This window comes from Bubalus bubalis, chromosome 14 (assembly GCF_019923935.1).
Source record: "Bubalus bubalis isolate 160015118507 breed Murrah chromosome 14, NDDB_SH_1, whole genome shotgun sequence".
Taxonomy (NCBI): Eukaryota; Metazoa; Chordata; class Mammalia; order Artiodactyla; family Bovidae; genus Bubalus; species Bubalus bubalis.
In genome coordinates this window covers 66,171,650-66,197,608 of record NC_059170.1, presented here as the reverse complement: position 1 = coordinate 66,197,608, position 25,959 = coordinate 66,171,650, and the positions used below count along the sequence as shown (strand labels likewise).

General features: G+C 37.9%; 2 protein-coding genes across 5 annotated transcripts in view; both read right to left on the bottom strand.

Moving 5' to 3' along the window:
* The window catches only part of LOC102402714 (ankyrin repeat domain-containing protein 26), a 69,188-nt gene extending 62,938 nt beyond the window's left edge, over nucleotides 1–6,250 (bottom strand). For all 3 annotated transcript variants that reach the window (XM_025264457.3, XM_025264458.3, XM_025264459.3), the window contains exons 1-3: nucleotides 5,822–6,250; nucleotides 2,861–2,975; nucleotides 2,526–2,699 (exon numbers count right to left, since the gene is read on the bottom strand). In XM_025264457.3, the coding sequence (XP_025120242.3) occupies nucleotides 2,526–2,699; nucleotides 2,861–2,975; nucleotides 5,822–6,051 (519 nt within the window). In that variant the 5' untranslated portion in view covers nucleotides 6,052–6,250. The remainder of the gene's footprint in view (nucleotides 1–2,525; nucleotides 2,700–2,860; nucleotides 2,976–5,821) is intronic.
* Nucleotides 6,251–17,765: 11,515 nt separating this feature from the next.
* Nucleotides 17,766–25,959, bottom strand: part of YME1L1 (YME1 like 1 ATPase) — a 30,634-nt gene continuing 22,440 nt past the window's right edge. For both annotated transcript variants that reach the window (XM_006063160.4, XM_025264456.3), the window contains exons 12-19: nucleotides 25,582–25,644; nucleotides 24,186–24,298; nucleotides 23,193–23,348; nucleotides 22,110–22,261; nucleotides 21,350–21,476; nucleotides 21,184–21,257; nucleotides 20,068–20,154; nucleotides 17,766–18,685 (exon numbers count right to left, since the gene is read on the bottom strand). In XM_006063160.4, the coding sequence (XP_006063222.1) occupies nucleotides 18,542–18,685; nucleotides 20,068–20,154; nucleotides 21,184–21,257; nucleotides 21,350–21,476; nucleotides 22,110–22,261; nucleotides 23,193–23,348; nucleotides 24,186–24,298; nucleotides 25,582–25,644 (916 nt within the window). In that variant the 3' untranslated portion in view covers nucleotides 17,766–18,541. The remainder of the gene's footprint in view (nucleotides 18,686–20,067; nucleotides 20,155–21,183; nucleotides 21,258–21,349; nucleotides 21,477–22,109; nucleotides 22,262–23,192; nucleotides 23,349–24,185; nucleotides 24,299–25,581; nucleotides 25,645–25,959) is intronic.

The following is a 25,959-nucleotide window of genomic DNA, read 5'->3' as shown; positions in this document are numbered from 1 at the left end:
GAGTTACTATTACTGTAATCAGGAAAACCCTGTTGGTAACAAACATCTGTTGACCTAATGACCTGGATGAAAACAGAAGGTGCAAAATCCTGAAAGGGTCAGACTCTACAGATGAACTGACTTCACCATGAGCAAATCTCTGAACTGAGTGCGACTGAATAATTAGTGGTTGGAAGGAAAAGGAGCTATCATTCAAGCCAATAGATATTGCCAATAATATTCCTTTTAACTTCTTAATCACACAGGCAGAGAAAAAGTCAGGTTAATACTGTTGCAAAGGAAGGAGCTAATGGAAGTAGCTAGCATTGATCAAACTCCAACTCTTGTAGAGATTACTTATTTTTGAGATAGGTGCATTTAGAAATTACACTTATTCAGTCCACAGTTCTTCACCACAGATCGTGTCAAAATCTCAAGGAAACAGTTCTAAATACACACGTCCAGGCCTTCCTCGATTTATTCCATCAAAATCTTCAGGGAACAGCCTAGGCTTGTAAATTTTTTTTATAAGTTTTCCTAAGCGATTGTGGTTTTCACCAGCACAATCTAGCCAAGAATTAGCACAGGAACCACTCCAGTCTCATCTCTTACCCACAGGGCCAATTCCTTCTCTTACTTGAGGATTTGAATAAAAAAGGTGTAAGAGGTATAAGTCATCCAAACAGCAGGTAAACACTGGCAGAACAGGGACTACTGCTGCTGCTGCTAAGTCGCTTCAGTCATGTCGGACTCTGTGTGACCCCATAGATGGCAGCCCACCAGGCTCCTCCATCTGTGGGATTCTCCAGGCAAGAGTACTGGAGTGGGGTGCCATTGCCTTCTCCAGAACAGGGACTAGTAAATTCAAAAGGCAACCTGATCTCATTATTTATAAACTACTTACTTTCCATCAAGACATTCTAGACTGGAGAGCAGAGTCTAGACTCTTACCTAAGTGGCTGTTTCTGCCAGAATAGGATAAGATGTCAGTTAATTCTTTGTTCTCTCTTACTTCCCTCTTAATCACCACCTGTTCACTGCCAGTCTGATTTCCTCAAATTCTTCCTAAATTTGATATATAGGCTACTATACCATCCACTCACACTCTTTCTCAAAATAACAACTATTATCCCTGAAAACTGAAAAGCAGCTTACAGAAATATATAAACTGAAGGAAAAAAAGACAAAAACAAAAATCTCAGGACGTCTGTGGTGGTCCAATGGCTGGGTCTCCAGGCTGCCAGTGTAGGAACCTGGGTTCAATCCCTGGTCAAGAAACCAGATTCTGCATGGTGAAACTAAGACTCAGCACAGCCAAATAAATAAATATTAAAAAAAAGAAAAAAAAAACCTCTTTTTGGCATTTCCCAACGGCCAAAATTCCAACTTGACCTATATTTTTCACCTGCTCTCACCTTCTCCCTCTTCCTTTACTTTCTTAAGCCTTGGGCAAAAAGAGAGAAATCATTTTTATATAAATCATTTTTTTCATAAAATAGGAATTTGTTAACAACAGCGAGATGTCTATTATGTTGTAAAATGTTTATGTTATGTTTGAGTTTTAAGACAAAGTCTATTTCTAAGGCAAATTTTGCTTTACTGTGTTTTTATGCCAATCAAAAAAATTTCAGTGGGGGGCAGTATTTGGAAAGCTTTACCTTTAACAAGTGCAGTGTTACCACAAATATCTGCCATAAACACATGAATGAATGCTTAACTCTCTAATACTTCTTCAGAAATATGTATAAAGTGAAATCTTAAGACAATTAAGTTCTTTCAAAATATTTTAACTCAGGGAAGGCTGCAGCTTCCAAACACGGAAAACTGAGCCCACCTGTGAGAGTGGGGAGAGTTCCTGGCGGGGCTGCAGCTGCAGGACGTCACGTGTGTCCTGGAGAAAGAGCAGGAGGGGCGGCTTCGCCATCACCAGCTCCACGTGCACAGCTGCGACCCCACCAAGCAGCTCCCCAGGGCTGAGCCCGGGAGACCCTGAGGTGTACATCGTGAACCAAGCGGTCACCAGCACAAGTGAACGGCCTTGCTGGGAGTCAAACATGACCTGACCCTCTTGGCCAGATCTCAGAACCAGGGTCCTGGAGGGCTCAGGGCTCCAGGCCTGCTGCCTCCCAGGCCCACTTGCACTCACCCGGCTCCCCCTCATGGGCACTGGGTCTCCTTCCTCCTCCCACCCACCCCAGGGGCACCCATTCCCTGAGCCCCTGGAAGCAGCCACTCCTCACATCACTTCACTCCCCCCAGGCCTTCATCATTTGTGGGCTCTGAGTCTACCACCCACTCCCGGGCACGTTCTGATGGGAAATCTTCCTTCTGGGGTAGACGGCTGGCTGGGAGACAGAGCTTTGTCCTTTCTGTGGACACAGACATACATCCCCCACCCCTGCATTGGCCTTGGAGTTGTTTCCATGGTAACAGGGCTTGATGGACACTATTCAGTTTACCTATTTACATACTGTTAGAAGTAAAACAGTTGTAGATTTAAAAAATGCTTCACAAATATTTTGTAAATAAAGTTAGTTGAGTTATACCTTGTTCCTGGCTTCTATATTGGCGTCGTAGGAAAGCAGCTTTGCTGCGAGTGATATATTCTGGCAAAAGACAGCATAGTGGAGAGCGGTGTTCCCACTGACGTCCATGACATTTGGGTCGGCACCATGCTCCAGCAGAAGAGTCGCACACTCCTCTTCTTGGCATTCTACGGCCTGCCAGTGTTGTGCCAAGAAACAGAGTGTAAATTCTAGGAATTCAAAGTAAACAGTCCACAAGCTTCACTGGTTTGCTATATCTAAATGAGATGAATTCACTTTAGTCTCAGTAGTTAAATCACATCCACCTTGTGTGGACACGGTTCGCTGCCCCATACCTTCATCAGCGCGGTCCTGTTTTCATTGTCACAGAGGTTAAGCAGGCATTTTCTCTCCAGGAGCAGAGTGACCACCGCTGAATGGCCATTGGCACAGGCCAAGTGGAGCGCAGTCCTATGAAAGCAAGAGGAGTTTTCAGGAAACTGTAGTGTTACTGTTTCAAAACAAACGATTGTTCCTGTGATTGAAAACACTCAATAGCATGCTATTTCTATCCCTCTAAAACAAATATTTCATTTCCTTCTGGAGAAAGAACATTATATATTAGTTTTAGCTCTTCTGACCACATTAATGAAAGAACCTACTTGAATAGAATAAGCATGACCTCGAGATTCAGCTCAACTTCAGTTTGAATTTGACTTGCACTCTGTCACTTATTAGCTGTCGCTCACCCTCTCTGTACCTCCATTTCCTCATTAACATAATGGAGAGAGAGCAGTATTTATCTCACAGAACACTACCATGATGCTAAATGAGATCCAAGGAAAGGATTTAGAACCACTCCTCACACAGATAACGGCTCAGTAATTGCTAAGTAATATTATCATACTTATTACTATTATCTTACAAGGACAACATCTCAATAAAGTCAAAGGTTATTACACATCCTTTGCAAATACGTTTTGAATATTAGAGACAACACTGTACTTCGCTGATTTTAATATCCTCATTTTATTACTTTTGAACGTCTCTGACATTGGGATGAAATTTATAATTCACGTCTTTACAGCTATAATTGGTAGCATTTTTGTTTATTTCTCATTTTTCCTCTTCATCTAATTACCGTAAGGTCTTTTTTTCTAAGGTTGAAGTATAAATGATGTATATTGTATATTATTATATTTTATACATACATATGTATGTGGACAACATAGTGATTCACAATTTTTAAAGGTTATACTCCATTTAAAGTTATTAAAAGATATAGCTATATTCTCTATGTTGTATAATATATCCTTATAGCTTGCTGGATTTTAATTCCCCCACCAGGGATCCAACCCCAGGCCCACAGTAGAGAGTCTTAACCACTGGACTGCCAGGGAATTCCCAAGATTCCCTTGACTTCTGAAAAGGCTGAAAGTTGTCAGAGGATACTAGTCCCAAAAGAATTCTAAAAAAAAGTTATAAATGAGAAACATAGTGGACAACATAGTGATTCACAATTTTTAAAGGTTATACTCCATTTAAAGTTATTAAAAGATATAGCTATATTCTCTATGTTGTATAATATATCCTTATAGCTTGCAGGATTTTAATTCCCCCACCAACCCCAGGATCCAACCCCAGGCCCACAGTAGAGAGTCTTAACCACTGGACTGCCAGGGAATTCCCAAGATTCCCTTGACTTCTGAAAAGGCTGAAAGTCGTCAGAGGATACTAGTCCCAAAAGAATTCTAAAAAAAAGTTATAAATGAGAAATTCTTATCTGTGCCACATTCCTATTAGGGCCAGAAAGACAAGCCCTGTCTACTATTCTGACTTCCCTCAGACAGCTTGATCTACAGAGAGTTGTAAGTTTTTTGTTTGTTAAATCAACCTCCATATTTCTTTTTCCTTTTTTTTTTTTTTTTTTGGTGCCGAAACTCAGGAAACTCCAGAATTCTTGCTTTTGAAATCCTTCTTAGAAAGGTCTTTGGGGTGGGAGGGAGGCTCAGGACTAAGAGTATATATGTATACTTAACAACTGATTTGTTGTTTAGCAGATGTTGTTTAGCAGAAAGCAACACAACATTGTAAAGCAATTATTCTCCAATTAAAAAAAAAAATTAAGGTTAAGAACCAGTAGAAATAGAAAGAAAAAGGTCTCTGTCAGCACACACACAAAACATGTATAAATAGGAATTTGTGTTTTCTTCTGGTACTTTTCTCACTGTGCATATTTAAAATTTTTGATCCACACTCCATCTGAAGCTTTTTTGTGAGATAAAAATCTAGTTACTTTTCTTTAAATAGTTACCAGGTTATTTCTCCACCATCTACACATAATTTATCTTTTCTAATAGAAAATATCACCAGTATCAAGTTCTAAATTCTTACATATATTTGGGTGTTTGGGTAGTTTATATTCTGTTCCATTCATTTATCTATCTTTTCAGTTGTTAGTAAATTAATATTTTGTGGGCACTTACAGCACATTTTGACATCTAGAAGGGCAAATCTTCGTCTACTATACAAAACTTTTAATTTCATCACAACAATTAAAGACAGCATATGTAACCCAAAATCTTTAAAACCAAAATATGTTGATTTGGTTTAAATATTGAAAGACCATACATCCTAAGAAAATGTCTTCCTATTCAAGGACACAGCCAGCTCCCTACTTCAAAGCTTCTGAGGTCCTTCAGCAAAGAAAATATATACCTAGGCATACACTGATATAAAACAGATATTGAATTGTATCTTAAAAATTTTTAATCCAGGAGTTGATCTGGCATGGGAGTTATTTTGTTCACTATGCAGTTTTCTATAATATATAACCTTAAGTTATAAAAATGTGTACATTAAAAATAAGATGCTAACAACATCAGAAATCTGTCCCCTGCCATGATCCACAATAGGCGATCCTATATAAAGAAGTATTTTCATAAATTATATGAGAAAAAAATGTGAGAGCCAGGAGATTCCAGATTTCTTGAAAGCTATATAACTTAAGAGCTCTTACTCATGAGTACATCATGCTAACCCATGCATAATAACAAATAAAAAGGAAGATGAAGAAGGGGAAAAAAGATACTATTTATGTTTCATTTCATTACTCTGATTACCGACATTCAGTTAAATGACTTCAAAACTTATCAGTAAAGTGCTCTATAAGGGAAATTATAAGTGGGTCCTAAATGAGCTAAGCCTTTTTGCTGCCTATAAAGTCTGCAGGGCGCTGGATCCCAGGAAGGTGTCCACGAGCCTTGGAGAGGAAACACACAGGAGGGACCTCTGCCAGGCCCTTCCACCCCGCTTACCTGTTCATCTTGTCCCTGTCGTTCAGGCCATTCTTCCCCAGCAACAGAATCTGCTGCACTTTGGCTACGTTCCCTACAATGGCAGCTTTGTGGATCTTTCCGAGGTCCTTGTCTCGGATGCGATACCCCGGCTGGAGGTTGATTCTATGACCGCCGTCTCTCCCCGGACTGATGGAGGAGCCTAAGGGCGACTCGCCCTTCTTACTCCCGAAGCCAAAAATCTTCTTCATCACAGAGCCCACGGGCTTCAAACACACCTCACCTCTCCCTCGGCTCTTCACTGTCCCCGAAACCCAATACTAATGCTACAGATAAGCCTAAGCAGTTCCCCCACAATATCCCAGTTGGGAAGCTCCGCGGTTTCCAATCTTTCAGTCCAGAAAGAGTCGTAGCTAAGCGACACGGCTAAACACAGTGCGCCTGCGCGCCTCGGAAGCGGGCGTTCCCGGGTGTAAGCACAGAGACTTATCGAGCCATACTGCCCAGTGCGCATGTGCTAGGCCCGGAGGCTCAAATCTGAGATTGACTGTGGGCGGTGCTAGGCACTTTTCAATCAACTGTGCCAGTTGGCTAAGCGTTTCCGGATGCTTAACAAAAGATAGAGCAGGTGAGAAAGGCGTTTTTGCTGGAGAGGTGAGGAGCTTCAGGATGCTGAAAGCCTGTCCCCCAGAGCTTTTTTAGGGCTCTTCTAAAAAACAACAACAACAACTCTACATCTACTTACCCATCAGCTTATTTATTCCTTTCCACATCTCTCTTGGACCAGCGAAATTTAGCAAGTGTAACTACAGAAAACTGTTTTCATAGTTCCAGAAATTGTGGAACAGGTATTATCACGTGCAAATTTAGGGGAAACCAACTCCCAGGTTCATGGGAAATAGATGGAGAAACAGTGGAAACAGTGTCAGACTTTATTTTTCTGGGCTCCAAAATCACTGCAGGTGCTGACTGCAGCCATGAAATTAAAAGACACTTACTCCTTGGAAGCAAAGTTATGACCAACCTAGATAGCATATTGAAAAGCAGAGACATTACTTTGCCAACAAAGGTCCGTCTAGTCAAGGCTATGGTTTTTCCAGTGGTCATGTATGGATGTGAGAGTTGGACTGTGAAGAAAGCCGAGTGCCAAAGAATTGATGCTTTTGAACTGTGGTGTTGGAGAAGACTCTTGAGAGTCCCTTGGACTGCAAGGAGATCCAACCAGTCCATTCTGAAGGAGATCAGCCCTGGGATTTCTTTGGAAGGAATGATGGTAAAGCTGAAACTCCAGTACTTTGGCCACCTCAGGCGAAGAGTTGAGTCATTGGAAAAGACTCTGATACTGGGAGGGATTGGGGGCAGGAGGAGAAGGGGACGACAGAGGATGAGATGGCTGGATGGCATCACTGACTCAATGGACGTGAGTCTGAGTGAACTCCAGGAGTTGGTGATGGACAGGGAGGCCTGGCAGGCTGCGATTCATCGGGTCGCAGAGTCGGACACGACTGAGCGACTGAACTGAACTGAACTCAGCTTCTCCAGATGAAACGAAACCGCGTTTCTGCATCCCTCTGATCCTCCATCTACACATTTTCTTCATTTTAATTTTTTGCTTATATCTTCCCCAAATCTTTAATCAACCTGTCAGGTGAGTGTATGCTCCTCGGTTCTTTGTCTCGACACAACAAAGATTTGGAGTGACAGACATTAAAGCCCCCTCGGAGTGTCACAGCTCTCGGCTGTTTAGCTCATGTTTTTTTTCTTCCCCCTGGGCCTGCCCTATGCAAATGGGGCTTAGTCAGGAGTGCTGTTCTACCTGAAGCCCTCACCCAAGTCCTTGGACCTTCCTTTGACCTTCCTTTGTTCTATTTTCGCGGGCTTCTCCATTGTTTTTTAGCCACCGCCATTTTGGACTCCTTTTCCCTATTCTAACTAGCTAACAAACCCAGGATTTATTTTGGAGCACAGTGTAACATTTGAGAACTTTTTAAAAAAATTATCATTCATGTGTCCGAAATAATCCATCTTTTCTCATCTAGTTTAAAATACCACTTTTTAACTCTGATGTTCTGTTTCTGGGTTTTCCATTCTGTTCCATTGAATGGTCTGCTGCTTCTAGCGTAGGTAGTATATAAAATATATTTTAATATCCTTTATAGGTCCAAAGTTCCTCCCCTTATTTGTCCTTTCCAGCATTCTCTTTGCAATGTTTATTTCTACATTATTTGCTGCTAGGTCGCTTCAGTCGTGTCCAACTCTGTGCGACCCCATAGACGGCAGCCCACCAGGCTCTGCCGTCCCTGGGATTCTCCAGGCAAGAACACTGGAGTGGGTTGCCATTGCCTTCTCCATTGTGTGAAAGTGAAAAGTGAAAATGAAGTCGCTCAGTCGCGTCTGACTCGTAGCAACCCCATGGACTGCAGCCTACCAGGCTCCTCCATCCATGGGATTTTCTAGGCAAGAGTACTGGAGTGGCTTGCCATTGAGATGACTGTTTAATCACCATGCCAATTAAAGAGAATTCTCAGTGAAATTTGCATTAATTAGGTTAAGAGAAATAATTTTAACTTGACAATCACTTGTATCAGTGTATCCAGGTAGTTGTTATGTCTCTGTCCTATTTTATGTCCTTCATTAACCTTTGGAAGCTTTTTTTTTTTAATGTAAATCCTATACCCTTCTTGATGTATTTATATCTGGGCTTTTTAAAATTTTTACTGTGATGGTACATGATTTTTCATTATAATTTATGAATGATTACTGTTTTGATATCTGGGTATTCTTTTGACAACCAGAATCAAGAACTTTTAAAATTATAATCTTGTCGTAGGAAGAAAGAGTTGAGTTTCTGGTGGTACTTAAGGAAGGCACAAACTGTTGGTATAGATTTCACCAGAAAGATGTAATACTGATAATATGCAAGATTGTAAAAAATTAAGCAAATGCAAACAAGATGGGCTTTTTAAAAAACTGAAGTGTAAGACCATTGCAACAAATTAAAAAACACTTAATATAGCTAAATTTCACTAAAATCCTATTAGCCAGATTTTTCAGTAATTTGCTAACTAATTTGTGTGTGTGTGCACTCAGCTGTGTCTGACTCTAGGGACATCTTTTTTGTTTCCTCTTAATAATCTCTTTGTTCATTTGTTCACCCAAATCTATTTCCCACTCCGAAGTGTGTGTAATCATCATAATGGCCTTGCAGAATATTATCAACTCCATTTTTATGAGGCATCTTATGCTCTATACTTGTTCCATCCTCTTTAACATTTCCCAAACTTTAAATCTTTTCTCTTGTTTCCATCTGTCTGCAACTTGTGTGTTTCCATCTTTATTCCATTTCTTAGAAATAAAGCAAAACAGGTTGAATCCATACTGGCATGAACAGGTGAACATACCAAAACTTATTTTGACGTAGTTATTGATCCAGTAGTTACAATTGGACTAAACCTAGTATTGTGGGTGAAGCAGAAGCAGGCTCACAAGTTAATAGAAAACAGGCTAACCCAAAACTCACCAAGTTCCTGTTCCATTGGTTAATGATTTGAAGTTAATGACTTTAAGACTTTTGATTAACCAAATTTAAAAGGAACAGATACCTCCATTGCACAAGATGCACCAGCAAAATCTGAATGTATGGCAGCCTTATTTTACAGCAAAACAAATTAATTTACGCACTTATTCTTCAGAGGCCATTAAATGTCATTTTGTTCTTTGTAGACTGAATGAATTAACAACAAATTTTTGGGATTAGTGACTCAGAAGCCAAGTGTTCAGACCTTCAGCAGAAATTGCTGCTGGAATGCACCAAAGAACTCTGAAGAGAGGCTGGGTCCCTGTTGAAATGATGTTCCAGAACAGCGTTTTCACTGATGAAAGAGCAATGAACAAAAATGAAAACAAAAAAATATTTCTCAGGGCTATCCAGCTTAGCCACACCAAATGGTTTTGGTGTATGTGACTGGTATCAATTCTTGATCACCAAGCATTTGCTTCCTACAATAGCCCAACCAAAAAATTATCTTTTGTCTTCTGCCTTCACAGTATTCTCTAGGGTGACCTATGAGACCAGTAAAAACTATAGTGATATCTGAAAAAGACTCTTGACACTTCCTGAAGCAGCCTTGAATGAGGGTCAAAGCCACTACCAAGCTGCAGGGAGATTAGAACTACACACCAGGACTTCAGGTAGGTTGTCAAGATTTGGTTTACCCTAGTGTTTCTGTAAGGACCAAGATACTCAAGGAGTCATTAGGTCATCTCTAAACTTCTCTATCTCCTTCGTCAAATGCTGTCTGGATCCCCAAGCAATGGAAACCTAAGATTTCCCATTCCCAATTTCTATGGAAACAGATGCCCTCTAGAAAGCTGCTGCCTAGAATACCCACAACTAAGACTCCTACTGAGCCTACTTAAGATTCAAATAATACCCTGATGGTGAATAAGCACATTACTGGAAAATATAGAGTTGAGAACTTATTAATATAACAAAACTACACAAATCAATGAGAAATGATATGTATTATTAATAAATGGTTTGGGAAAAATCAATTACTGATAAGAAGTAACTATACATCTCAAGGTATCACCAAAATAAACTCCAGGTTAGTACATGTTTAGTCTTTTTAATAAAAACCATTAAATATTTTAGAAGAAAATATGGATGAGTGGTATGATGTTTAGAAGATCTTTCCAAAAAAATGGAAATTAGAAAATATCAGTACATTTGGCCACATAAAACTTGAGACCAAAAAATTCAGTATAAATCCAAATATAGAAAAGGAATGAAAAGACATAATTAATGAAACATTCTTAGCTTACAATTAAGGAACTACTTGTTTTTTTTTTAATGATCAAAGGATACCATCGGTTCACAAATTAACCATCAGATCAGATCAGATCAGTCGCTCAGTCGTGTCCGACTCTTTGCGACCCCATGAATCGCAGCACACCAGGCCTCCCTGTCCATCGAGTCGGTGATACCATCCAGCCATCTCATCCTCTGTCGTCCCCTTCTCCTCTTGCCCCCAGTCCCTCCCAGCATCAGTCTTTTCCAATGAGTCAACTCTTCGCATGAGGTGGCCAAAGTACTGGAGTTTCAGCTTTACCATCATTCCTTCCAAAGAAATCCCAGGGCTGATCTCCTTCAGATTGGACTGGCTGGATCTCCTTGCAGTCCAAGGGACTCTCAAGAGTCTTCTCCAACACCACAGTTCAAAAGCATCAGTTCTTCGGCGCTCAGCCTTCTTCACAGTCCAACTCTCTCATCCATACATTACCACTGGAAAAACCATAGCCTTGACTAGACAAACCTTTGTTGGCAAAGTAATGTCTCTGCTTTTGAATATACTATCTAGGTTGGTCATAACTTTGCTTCCAAGGAGTAAGCGTCTTTTAATTTCATGGCTGCAGTCAGCACCTGCAGTGATTTTGGAGCCCAGAAAAATAAAGTCTGACACTGTTTCCACTATTTCCCCATCTATTTCCCATGAAGTGATGGGACTGGATGCCATGATCTTCGTTTTCTGAATGTTGAGCTTTAAGCCAACTTTTTCACTCTCCTCTTTCACTTTCATCAAGAGGCTTTTTAGTTCGGGTACCAGAAATTTTCTACTCTTACTTGACATGGATAGCAGTTCAATTTCATCATCTTGCCTCAAGACATTTGCTCTTCAGTTCTGTGATAATTTAATCCACTGGGATCTTGATATTCTCACTGCCTTACAGCTCATCAAATTTACCCATTAAGTGGATGACTTCATACTGATGGTACTAGGTGCATAAGAAATAGGGTATAGTTTGAAAGTTGAAAGTCCTGATAAAAATTTATGTGAGAATTTATGTTAACCCACTTTAAAAAAACAAATCAGCATTATCCATTTAAAGAAATACCCCCAAATTAAGCACAAAGCTAAACTATCACCTTGGCATCACAAATTTTTATAAAATATATATTTACAAAATATAATGTTAACAGTATAATCAGTTCTAACAGTGACCAACAGCTTTGGTGGATAAATGAACTTTGTGATTTAGGATACTGAGAAGCATAGTAACAGCTCACTTTTCTTAAAAAAGGTTTATTTTAAAAAGGTCTATTTTTTTTTTTAATAAAATCTAACCAAAGGAGATATTTTATTTTCTATGTATTCCTCCAACAACTGTTTCTTCAAATTATGTATGAGGATTTGAGATTTTATGACACCAAGCAGCAGCATGAACTTAAGAATCTTAAAATCTAACAAGGATGAAAAAGCATACAGAAAGTGGAACCAAACCACAGCACAGGTAAGCACTTGCCCATCTGTCAACTTCTCAAACAGGAAAAAAAAAAAAAAATCACATTGAAAGTGAGTGTTAGTCGCTGAGTTGTGTCCAATTCTTGCAACCCCATGGACTGTAGCTTACCAGGCTGCTCTGTCCATGGAATTCTCCAGGCAAAAATCCTGGAGTGGGTGTGACCTTTCCCTTCTCCAGGGGATCTTCCCAACCCAGGTCTCCTGCATTGCAGGCAAATTCTTTACCATCTGAGCCACCAGGGAAAGCCAAAGTTTTGCTAAATTTTTAAGTTAGTTTTCTTTGTTTTTTAACAGTAAACACTATCTTTCACCAAAGTTAAAAATTAAAAATTGTGAACCTTTTGGCCTCGCATTGTTAATACTGACAACATGCTTCTACCTGGCAGGTGCTATGCTTTCTCCCCACCAGGGAACACTGCACCAGTTTTTGCAAAGTTTGATTCACAAATTTCTTAACAATCATTCAGTTATTTCGTATTTTTTATTATAGTGGATTTAGGTTTCTTTTTGAACAATGATGCATTTCCTAATAATATAAAAAGAGTCTCTCTTGTTCTTCCAGAAATCCTTTAGCAACCATCTTCTTCAATCCTATTTTGTCTTCTTCCTCCATCTTCTCCAACCTCTGCGTCTTTCATCACCTAGTTCAGAATTTCTAGGAGAGCTATACAGACATTACTAACATCTCAAGTTTACTAACAACTGGTCTTTAACATGTGAAAGGAGGAAACTGGTTGATAAAAGATGAAACACCTCTTGTGTGAAATCAACCCATAATACCTTAAGGAATTTCATATGCTATAGGTCTTGAAGTTATCATTTTATCCACTTAACAGATCCTTCTATGTACAAGATACTGTTGACCCGGCACTCAATCCTACCTTGCATATTTTATCTTCTACTACTATATATAAAATAAATAAGGACTTACTGTATAGCACAGGGAATTATACTGTATCTTGTATTAACTTATAATGGAAAAGAAGCTGAAAAAGATATAGATATATATATAACTGAATCACTTTGCTGTATACTTGAAACTGATACATTATAAATTAACTATACTTTGTAAATTATTTTACATTGTAAATTAACTATACTTCAACAAAAACTTAGAAAGTACAAAGACAGCAGAAGCTTTGTTAGTTTTTCACACATGTATCCCATACATGATTATGATGGAAACTACCAATCCTGAAAAATCTTATGAATTGTATCACCCAAAAGTTTTCAACCAAAAATCTGTTAATGTATGTAATCACTATTTTTGACTCATGGAATATAATTAGAAGGCAACACCATCTCCTACTACCCTTTGAAATTTTCAGAGGTTCTTTTCTCAACCCAGGTTGAAAAACCTTACTCTCAAATAAGAAGTCCAGAATTGCTTTCACTCACAAAGTACTTAAAAAGAATGTCCAATCTCTAACTATAAAAACACCAAGTCAGGGTTAACCAGCTCAGCCACACTACAGGATGCCCACATACAGTAGGGGTGGAAGGCAGGCATGGTCCTCTTTAGCTTTCCTGCCTAATTCCATTCTTCCTTCTTTAGATGGCAGTTTATGGTTTCCGACCCACCAGGATCAAAACTGCAGGGAGTAGCAGAGTTATGTGAGATGGTTTTGAGCAGTCTGGATCTGGCAGTTATTTTAAGCTATTACTCTCAGTGGTATTTCTGTGCCCACAGCTTTCTCACCTGTAACTCCATTGACCTAAGTGTATGTAATCCACTCTGTTGACTTTTCTTTTTCGCTCTCTAGGAATCCAGAGCACCATTTCAGATTATCCTTTTCTGGGGCCCGTCCACACCTCTAAGTGCCCTTCTGTATATTATCTAACGTGGATCCCCCAACATGGCTCACTTTCTCGCTAGACCAACATTTGGTCCTCCATAAGCATTCAAAAGGAATTTGTCAAAGCAAATGCAGAAAATGGAGAACAGTCTCAATACATTAGCAGTTCTTCTCCCGTCCTGAGCCAGAGTTACAAGTTTCTTTAGATTCCAGGTTCCCTGGGCATGTTACACACCTGCTTCCAGAACCGCAGAAAATTAGATTCCTAACAAGCTCCCCAAACTAGGTTTTACATCCTCTCTCTCTCTGTAGCCCTCCCTCTTTGGCAGCTCTGTAACCTTTTTTCATGAAATGCATTCTCAAACTCGTAAGAGATTAGCCACCCATTATATTCTTGTATGAAGCACTGACACATAACTAAATTAAGTTTCTATTTTAAAAGACAGGAGGGGGTATAGGGGAATTACATTCGTGCCTAAAAGAACAGGGATCAGTGTGACAGAATAGGGGGCAAGGGAGAATTTGCACAGAAATAAAAACCTCAGTTCAAACGTATCAACTCTCCAAAGTTTATGTCCATGACCAAGTGTTGTTTCTTTCAATCCAAAGATCAAGTCTACATTCCAACATATTTTATTAAAATATTACATACTTACATTAAAAAATATGCTTATAACTAGGCAGATTGAAATAACTCAGTATTTACTTTTGAAATGAGTATGAACAAATACAAAGAATATCTAAAAATAAAACACGTATCAATTATCAAAAGTAGGTATAGGTTACTTGTAAAACTCTGGCAATGTGGTAGCTTTGAACAGATAGTTTTGAAAAGTTTGAGTCCTCTTGAAATCTATCCTTATGAAGTTAATTTGGGTGGAATGTGATTCAGAATAAGTTGGAAAATTCATGTTCAGCATGATGAAGGGAGGAGACTGATGAATCATTTCAAAAAAGCAGCTATAAATCTGGACAAACTGTTGAATAAAATAGCCATCTCAGCACTCTGGAAATGAACTGAATATCTACAACTAAGAAGTGCTTACTCCTGACAACCAGTTCAGGAAAGAACCTGTGAGCCTGTGGGCTTCCTGTGCTGCCACATCCTGGACCTTCGCGGGCAGTGGTTCAACCAGGGTGATGGCAGATCCTGGGAACAAGGCCTGCTGCCACTGCCAGAAAGGACTCACCTGACTTGACGCACTGTAGAACGGTGAGCTCAAGTTGTAAGCAAACAGGGTTCGCTGAGGTTATAGTCCCAAGTGGGGCAAACAACAGAGTAGCGAGGGATTTCACTGCAAGTTCTGGGAGGGAAGACAGCCATCTGGGTTTGATAAGCACTTCTAAATACTCTGGATTTACAGGCATGCAAAGCGGAAACTGAGGCCATCCACATACTCACAGTTGCCCAAACCTGCACACATGCACAAGGGAGAAGGAAAAAGCCCACCAAAAAGCAAAGACCAGACAAGACTTGCAAATGAGCTGAACACTGAATGTACTTGCCAGCCCACATAGATCCACTGGCAGAGTGGAGGCCTGACTGATGGGGTTTGAACATAACCTCTGTCCAATCCTTTGGCTAAATACTAAGCTATGCAGTCACAGCAGAAACTGTTAGGAAGCAAGAGTTAACATTTTTTAAAAAAAGGAGCAGACACACTAGTGGCTGTACACTGTCATGGAGACAGATTTCACAAATTTACTGATGGCAAATTACTAAATAAGAACAAACCTCTAGGGAAAAATTTCAGAATCAGTAATTGCTACATTATCTGAAATTCAACAAGTTTACAAAGAAAGAAGAAAATGTACCCTTATTGAGGAAGAAAAGTATTCAGCTGGAATTGAGTATCTCCAGATGCTGGAGTTAGCAAAGATTTAAAAGCAGCTATTATGAGCATGCTCAAAGAACTAATGGAAGTCCTGTTTAAAGAATTAATGAGACCTATGATGAAAATGATGCAATGCATAAAGAATCTCAATAAAGAGATACAAAATATAGCAAAGAACCAAATACAAACTCAGAGCTGAAAAATATAAGATGTAAAATGAAAAATTCAGTTGAAAGAAGAATCAGTAAAGCTGAAGAATCAACAGAAAGTATTCAATCTGAAGGAGAGAGAGAAGCAATGAAAAAAATGAACAAAGCCTCAGAAACCACATCAACATTAAGTATATCAACACATGTGAAAAAGAACCCCAGAAGGAGAAGAGAAAGGGCAAATAAATATATTTGAAGAAATAATTGCCCCCGACTTCTCAAATCTGATGAAAAACATTTTATCCATAGATCGAGGAAGCTCAACAAATCCCAAGTAGAAAAGCGTCAAGGAGATCCACACTTAATACCCATCAAACTGTTAAAAAGACAAGGCTAAGGGAAACTTCTTGAAAGCAGCAATAGCTGTTTACTATTAACATAATCATTACATAATCATTGACACTGACCTCTCACCAAAAATAATGTGAGGTCAGGAGTTTGTAAGATGACATGTTTGAAGTATTTAAAGAACAAACTTAATTAATCATGTACTCCATATCCAGCAAAAATATTCATAAAAAAACAAAAGGCAAATAAAGACTCCCCCAGATAAAGACTGAGGATTTAAGATTATATACAGCAGTAGTTATGTCACTGTACCGTCCAGTTGCTATAAGACATACAAATGTAACATGACAACTATAGCACAAAGAAGAGGAAAAAAGGAGATAGAGCAGAACAATGCTACTATATTTTTACAGAATTAAATCTGTATTATTTTGAAGTAGACTGTAATTAAGAGTGATAAATTCATATTGTCATCCCTAGAGCAACTGCTAAGACAGAACTCAGAAGAGGAGGAAGAGGGAATTCCCTGGTGGTCCAGTGGGTAGGAATCTGTGCTGTCACTGCCAAGGGCCTGGGTTCAATCCCTGGTTGGGGAACTAAGATCCCATAAGGCATGTCACACAGCCAGGAAAGAAAAAAAACACAAGATTCATGTGATAAAGGACCTGTCTTCAGAATATGTGATCTCTTACAACACAGAAGACAACAAACCAAAGCAGGGAGGGAAGATCTGAATGGACATTTCTCCAAAGAGGACATACAAAGGCCAAAAGTCTAGCAGAGGATACTCAAAATCACCAGTCCAAGGGCAACGTAAATTAAATCTACGATCAGACTCTACTTCATACACACTAAATGACACTGTCAAAAAGATAAGACTGTTAGAAACGTACAAGATATGGATAAACTGGAACATTTCATACACTGGTAGCTGGAACACAAAATTATATATTTAGTTACTTTTAAAACAGTTCATCAGGTTCTTAAGAAGTCAAACAGAAACTCAGCACCTAAGGCAGAAATTTCTGGAAGTCTACCTATGGAAATGAAAACGTGTCCACAAAAAGACATGTATACACATACATATAAACAGACAGAGGGCAGGGAAAAGAGGAGAAAGGGAGGAAGGGCCAGAAGAAACTGTGGCAAATGAAATCAGTTGGTGAATCTGAATCAGGAGTATAAGGGAGATCCTTGTATTATTCTGATAATGTTTCTCTAAGGTTGAAAGTACATCAAAATTTTAAATTACCCAAACAAAAGGGCAAGCGTATCATGTAGCAAGCTCCCTCCATCAACCTCAATGAAGACCATAAACAATTTAAAAGTTACTAGAAAACTATAGGTAATTTTAATAAAATCACTTCAAGAATATAATTTGGTTGTAAAACCAATACAATGTGCTCTAAAATAATTTTTCTACTGAGCTAAAGTCATCTGTAAATCCTGTAACAACACATTAATATTTGCAAAATCTGACTGAAAAGTAAACACAACTTTCCATTTCTAACACAGAGTAATTCAAAAGTTCACTCTGAAGGGGACTGAGTTTTTGGTTTTATTTTGGTTTCACTGCCAAGCATAATTACATTGTTATTCAGAATTTGAGGTGTGTTACTTGTTTATTTAACAAAATACTGTTGCTCTGAAATAAGCTTCATTTTCAGAGTGATAGCATTGTTTTTAAAAAAAAAATCATGAAAATGCAAGCTGGATTTTTTAAAAGTTATAATCATTTAAATTCTGATTGTATCTATAGGTTCATAATTCTCCACTCATTTTTTTAAAAAAACACTTCATATACAATCAATCTAGATCATACTTAAGTGCATCTTAATGAAGTTTCCACTAATGAACGTAGAACTACGATGTACCAACAGCCAAACAGCATCATTTCTTTATCAAAGATAAATGGTACTATCTAGAAACAAAGACAATCCTTCATGAATTTTACTTTGCTAAGTAAAAATACCTCCCAAGAGCTAAAGGCACACTTTCTATTCACATCTAACACTGTAACCAACCATAAAATCATTACTGATTTTCAACTTAATAACCAATTAACACTTCTCAAACAAGCTGTTTTCAATCCTGATAGCTCTTTATTTTCTTTAATAAATTTGCTATTTGCAATAGGTGTTCATCATGAGAATAATCAAAATTAGATGAATGTGACAACAGAGTGACAAAGTGTTTCACACCTCTGAATGATACCGGGTCAAGAATGGGAGAAAGAGTTGCAAAATAAGACTACTTCAATGCTACTTATGGTCTTGCAATAAAACTAGCAATACATCCAATTCAAGAGCTATCATCTCACTTCCAACTTCTTCCCCTCAAGAACAATTTGAATCTCTTTGGCATCCAAAGTCTCGTAGGTCAATAAAGCTTCTGCCAGATTCTTGTGCTCTTTTGCATGAGTCTTCAAGATATGTTTTGCTCGCTCATATGAATCCTGAAATACAAAGCAGATATGTAAAAGGCAGAAACCTTAGAAGCAAAACCATAAATGGGGAAAAAAAAAAAAACCTCTTTACGTACTCTAAAAAAATATCTAAGATCTACTGATATCTATCTATAAAACATAAAAGCATTTAAAAGCTTGGTTCCCTGACAATAACTTTCATACTTTCCAGTGTTGTATTTTTAACCTCCAAATCTATCCTATAGATAACCAAGGTCCACTTACACAAAAAGCTACTGAAAAAGTAAAAGTATACACTACTCATTTGATTTCTAAGTAAGGTCTATAAACACAGAAATCTATTTCTTTATTGAATATACATGCTAAAAGTAAAGGGAGTTTGTTTGTTCATTTTGTCTCTTAACATTTCACCAATTTACTCAATCTAGAATGGCCAGAAAAGACACAGATTTTCATTCTTTTACTTGGTAACACACTCACTTTGCAAAACTGTAACGGTCTATCACTAGAGGTGACCTTTGACTTTCATACTTTTTTTTCTGCAACCCACCTTGAACTTATCACTTAAATGCTTCAACTCTCCTTTCAAAGCGAGTCTGAATTAAGTTAATCAGTTTATGAATAATGGCAATAATAACAGTTCATTTTTGACAGTATCACATTTGCCTGTACAAATGTCAACATTTGAATAGCTAATCATTTTTGCCCTTATAAAAATGGATAGAAAACATAAAAATGAATTTACCAAAACCAAGAAACACAGGCATATAATACAATTACTAGACATTGTGAACATAACCATAATGTCCAAATGAAATAACCACATTAAATATATAAATTATTAGAAATATATTATGGAATATTATAGCTAAAAATCAAGGATTAGCAGTAAGTTTAAAAACTTCCTTGGAAAAAAAAAATAAATAAAATAAAAACTTCCTTGGAATGAACCCCTTACTTTATTACATGTAAAACTATTAGGTTTCACACTTTTAAGGCTCATGTACATTTGAACCTGGGGCTTCCCTGGTGGCTCAGATGATAAAAAATCTGCCTACAATGCGGGAGACCAGGTTCAGTCCCTGGGTTGGGAAGATCCCCTGGAAAAAGGAATGGCAACCCACTCTACTATTCATGCCTGGAGAATCCCATGGACAGAGGAGACTGGCAGGCTACAGTCCATGGGATTGCATTTGAGCCTAATACAACACATAATACCCAAGTAAGCCTGCCATCTAGTGGAAAGAGTACCTACTGTACTTCCTGTAGCAATGGTGCCCCTATTAACTTTATGAGCTATATCGACATTTCTAAAGAACCATGGAACTTTAGCTATTTTGCATGCACCCAAATACTCAGGCACATTTTGACTAAACAGATAAACAAACATTAAAAAAAAAAAAGATTATTACCCTCAAAAGGATTCTGATTTCCTGTTCAATAGCAGATTGAGTTTCTGGACTCAGTTTCCCTGTATCACTGTAGGTCATAACTCCAAGCTAAAATCAATGAAAAGAAAGAAATTGAACATAAAAACCTCTAACTAATGTATGTAACAGAAGGAGGACTATACCATATATAAGAAAATAAGTATCAGGGAAGCAAGGAAAAATTACAATATAAAAATGCCTTTGAGGGCAAAAAAAATTCATTCTTCTTCTGAAAGTATAATAAGTGAAGTGAAAGTCACTCAGTCGTGTCCAACTCTTCGCGGACCCCAGGAACTATACAGTCCATGGAATTCTCCAGACCAGGATACGGCAGTGGGTAGCCTTTCCCTTCTCCAGGGGATCTTCCCAACCCAGGGATCGAACCCAGGTCTCCCGCATTGCACGCGGATTCTTCACCAGCTGAGCCACAAGGGAAACTGTAATACTAAAATGTACAGAGAGAATTTTAAAACCCAAGTATGGTTCTAAGTGGGCTTCCGGTTGGTGCTAGTGGTAAAGAACCTGCCTGCCAATGCAGGCGATACGAGACATGGGTTCGATCCTGGGTCGAGAAGATCCCTGGAGGAGGGCATGGTAATCCACTTCAGTATCCTTGCCCGGAGAATCCCATGGACAGAGGAGCCTGGTAGGCTACAGTCCATAGGGTTGCACAGAGTCAGACGTGACTGAAGCAACTTAGCATGCATGGTTCTGAGCACCTTCTTGGACAACTTTAGCAGCTATTCTAGTCCAGAAATTCACAGTCACAGTATATTGGAATTGCTTCACGGAGCCACAGTGATAAAGCAGATATACAGAGTATGTGGAAAGGGCAAAATTAAGCAAGCTCACAGAAAGAGCTAAATAATTTATATTATCATTTGGTTAATTCATGAATAACTGTTACTGTCTGAGCAGCTGGAATAGAAACAGTGTGTGCCTTAGGAAATGAGATTTAATTTATAAAGTAAGCTTTGTCAAATCCATTTGGAATGAAACAGGAAAATCTATCAATTTATAATAGAACCCTCTCTCAGAGACACTACACTCTTCACATCATCATGTGATACATGAGGGAAGGTTAAAATTAGCTATTACCTTTTCACTCATTCCAAATTTGGTGACCATGCGCTTTGCTATTTTGGTTGCATTATCAAAATCACTGGAAGCACCTAAAATTTTAAAATATACATAGAACTCAAGTTAAAAAAAAATCTTTAAATGAACGAACACAATTTGAACTAAAGTCATTATTTACAGTAACCTGTTGTAATATGGTCACTTCCAAATATAAGCTCCTCTGCCACTCTTCCTCCCATGCTGACGTCCATCTGGGCAAGCAGCTGAGCTCTAGTTTCATTCCACCGATCATTCTCAGGCAACAGGGACACCTAGACAATTGAAAAGCAAAGAGAAAATTCACACACAGTTTTGAAATACATATTAATAACCTGAATTATCATTTGTCTCTCTTACTTAATACCATGATGCTGAAAACTCAGCAACATTTCATAGAGACAGTCATGGTGACTGATGACCAAACCAGAAATGTATAAAATGAGGAAAGCAGAAGTGCATTTTATAAATAAGTAGTTAATGCTGCAGTACAACTGTCTGTCCTTCACTGAATAAAAATATTTAAAATGTCTATAATTAGAAAGATATGAAAATGAAATGTATGCTCAATGAGATAAAACTTGGAAAAACTGAACCAGTCATTATGATACATAATTTCTTCTGAGGGGAAAACAGCAACTACACATTTACGAATTATATTTTGTTGTCATTCCTGAATTAAATTTCATAATTTAAATATACTATCTGAAATATTAAAGATATCCTTTATTAGCAGATAAATTTCACACATATGTCTGAATTCAAGACAGTTGAGGAAGTTAAAGAAGAACATATCAACAAACTTAGGAAGTAGCTGAATTTTCTTTTGAAATGTTTTCATCAGTCATTTCCTTCATAAGTTACTAGGGAGCATTATCCGAAAGAAAATAAAACCTAAAGGTTCTCACATGTCCAAGTGTTGGCCCTCGAGGCATGATTGTAGCTTTGTTGATAGGCATTGCATCTTTAGTGTAATATGCAATAATAGCATGACCAGATTCATGATACGCTGTGATCGTTTTGTTTTTGTTATCAATTTCCACACTTCTACGCTCAGGCCCTAAGAATAAAAATTTACTTAAGTAAAATACTCCATTAGGAAAGAATATTTAAGTGAATGAAGTTCATATGCCTCAAAGTCATTCTTCGAGTAATATGATTTAATATCATTAATATTTTAAAACATCGTGAAAGTTTAAAAAATGAGTAGACTCCACTCTATAACACATGTAAACCATAATTTGTCAACTGAAAACCAAATTCTAAGAACTATAATTTTACTCCTTATATCAAAAGGAAAAAACTATTTCCAGAAAATAAACTTCTAACAGGAATAACATAACAACCTGTTTTGAAGCCAATTTAAATAATCTTTATTTTACTTTCTTTTTGGCTGTGCTGCGTCTCTCTGCTGCGTGGGCTTTTCCCTAGTTGTGGCGAGCGGGGACTACTCTCCGGTTGTGGTGCACAGGTTTCTCAACGCAATGGCTTCTCTGGTTGCGGAGCTCAGGTTCTATGCTTCAGTAGCTGTGGCGTGTGGGCTCAGTAGTCGTGGCTCCTGGGCTCTAGAGCACAGGCTCAGTAGTTGTGGCACATGGGCTTAGTTGCTCCATGGCATGTGGGATCTTCCAAGATCAAGGATTGAACCTGTGTCTCCTGTATTGGCAAGTGGCTTCTTTACCACTGACCCACCAGGGAAGCCCCTTGAAGCCATTTAAGGTTTAAAATAAAACTTAAAATACTGAAAAACAGTAAAAAGTTAACTATTCTTTAATCAGCAATATCAGATAAGAAGAAAAACATGGGCACCTTCAAAGAGTAAAATATACGGTGTATTTGTTCTGTAAGAGGCCAAACTTTGTGCTATGTTTGAGTATATATTGGCATGTTTCTATACCTTTCGTTTTTATAACCTTTCTCTCAAAATTAAGAATTTTTTCTCTATCATAATGAACAGCATAACATAGGGGAAAAAAAGAAAAGAAACCTACCCATTAGGATTTTATCTTTGGAAAACTCTAGTTCCTTCATAGTAACCATTTCTTTTCCATCAACAGCTGCCTTTAATGCAGCCTGGTTCACAAGATTCTCCAACTCTGCTCCAGAAAAGCCAACAGTACCTCGAGCTATGATTTCTGGATCAACAGCTATATGCAGACAGAACACAACATTGAAATTTCAAAAGCAGTAATAAAAAGCTCTGCATAAAGAACTCACTTTGCAAAAGAAAAAAGAAAATAGCAATCATAAACTATAATTTAAAAAAAAACTTTACTAAATTCTAAGAGGAAAAAGGAAAAATTGCTACTGAACAGACCATAAAAATTGTCACTGGGACAAATAACATAAGTTCTTGTACTTAAATAAATTTTGTGAAAAACAAAGAAAGGTCAAGTTGTCAGATAACGATTTACAGACTTTCAGTTATCACCCAACCACAAATTGAAAAAGCCCATTATCAGTTTCATCTTGAAATAACTCTGGACACAAAAGTCCACGTTACAAGAGGAAACATGTTTGATTTTATGAACTGATTCTGGTATCTCTGAAAATACTGCAGTTTAATAGCTGCTTTTACTACTCAGGTGGGTCCATACTATTTCCATGTATTTTGTTTTATACTTTTGCTTCCCCTCTTTTGGCCCCAAAGTGATTACATCATGAAGTACTATGCTCATAATATAGAGGTACTTCTTCTATTATTTTATATTTTAAATTCATCTAGAGAAACATTTATACATAGATTCATCAATTATCTATCTCAATATTCAAAAGAAAACTTTCTTTCAAATCGGGATTCAAAATTATAGAATCTCTGATACACACTACTTAAGAAATAGACTTTAAGGACAAATAAAAGGAGAGAAAAAAAACACTTAAAGGAACTTGTCTTTTAAGACATCCTGAGTAAGGACCACAAACAGGATAAATTGATACATTACCATTTCACAAAGATAATGTTTGTATCATAGAATTAGACTTACACTGATCAAACTTTATTTTATTGAGGTACCACTTCAAGATTTCTGTTCGACCTCTCACATCAGGCCTTGGAACTGTAACCTGCATGTCAAAGCGACCAGGGCGTATTAAGGCACTACAAGGAGAATACAAAAAGAAAATATAATTAATAAACTGTGCTGAGGGTCTGGTTATAAAAACAGGACTGACATCCTAAAGAGAAGATGAAAAGGTAAGGGCAACAAACATTTATCCTGAGCATAAATATTCAGATTAGTTCCTTGTAAAACATGGTTGAAATAATAATTTCAAAAACTGGAAGGCTAAACAAAGGTTCATATAAATAAATGTGTGCATCAGGATAGTATACTACCCTTCAGAGACAAAGACAAGCAAGTCTGTCAGTAAAGGAACAAATAATTCTATAGCAGCCTATTATGTGAGCCACACACCCATCTTACTGCTGTATTCAGTTCAGTTCAGTTCAGTCACTCAGTCGTGTCCGACTCTTTGCGACCCCATGAATTGCAGCACACCAGGCCTCCCTGTCCATCACCATCTCCCGAAGTTCACTCAAACTCACGTCCATCGAGTCAGTGATGCCATCCAGCCATCTCATCCTCTGTTGTCCCCTTTTCCTCCTGCCCCCAATCCCTCCCAGCATCAGTCTTTTCCAATGAGTCAACTCTTCACATGAGGTGGCCAAAGTACTGGAGTTTTATAAAACGTTAAACTAGACTCTTAAGCAAGAACCAACTATTAGATCAAATGAAAGTATGAATAACTTAAACAGTAAAATCAATAAAAACCTTAACTACAGTAAATTTTACTTTTAAAAATGTGCTGTCTACCACCCACCCCCAAAAGCTCTGTGTTTAAGTCATAAAAAGATTCTTTTAGTACCTTTGCTGCTGCTGCTGCTAAGTCACTTTAGTCGTGTCCCACTCTGAGTGACCCCATAGACGGCAGCCCACCAGGCTCCCCTGTCCCTGGGATTCTCCAGGCAAGAACACTGGAGTGGATTGCCATTTCCTTCTCTAGTACATAAAGCAGTACTTTAGTAGCTTTACTGAGATACAATTCTCACATCATAGAATTTGAAGTGGACAATCCAGTGGGTGTTAATAGATTCAGAGTTGTCTAACCATCACAATAATTTTAGAGAATATTGATCCCTTCCCCCACTTTCTCCAGCCAAAAGAAACCCCAAGTCTACTGGCAGTTATTTCCCTCCTGTTTGCCCAACCTCTGGCAACTGCTAAATTACTTACCATTGCTATGGATCTGCTTATTCTGAACATTTCATATAAAAGGAATCATATAATATGTAATGTTTTGTGATGAGTATTCTTCACTTAGCACAATGTTTTTAAAGTTCATCACTGTTCTAGAATATATCACAAAAATTTTAATACTTACTTATCTAATGCCTCTGGGAAATTTGTGGCACCTATGATGATAACTCCTTCATTGGGTTTAAAACTATTAAGGAAAAAAAGTATCTTTTCACTGAAAGTTAAAACAGCACACACACAGAAATGTTCTACACAACTGTTTATCTTCAATTTTATTAGCAGCAAAGAAAAGGAATTGTCTTTTTAATGCCCCAAATAGTAAGACATCACTCACTGCTTTTTAAAAGGTCAGTGCACTTCAATAACACTTGTTAATAATACATCACCAAATCATCTGTGGTTTCACAGTAAATTTTCTACTTAGGAAGAGATAACCTGACACAAAAAGCTTGAGTTCCTGACTAATTTTTTGAAAAATTATTTTCAAGTTTACCAATTCCAA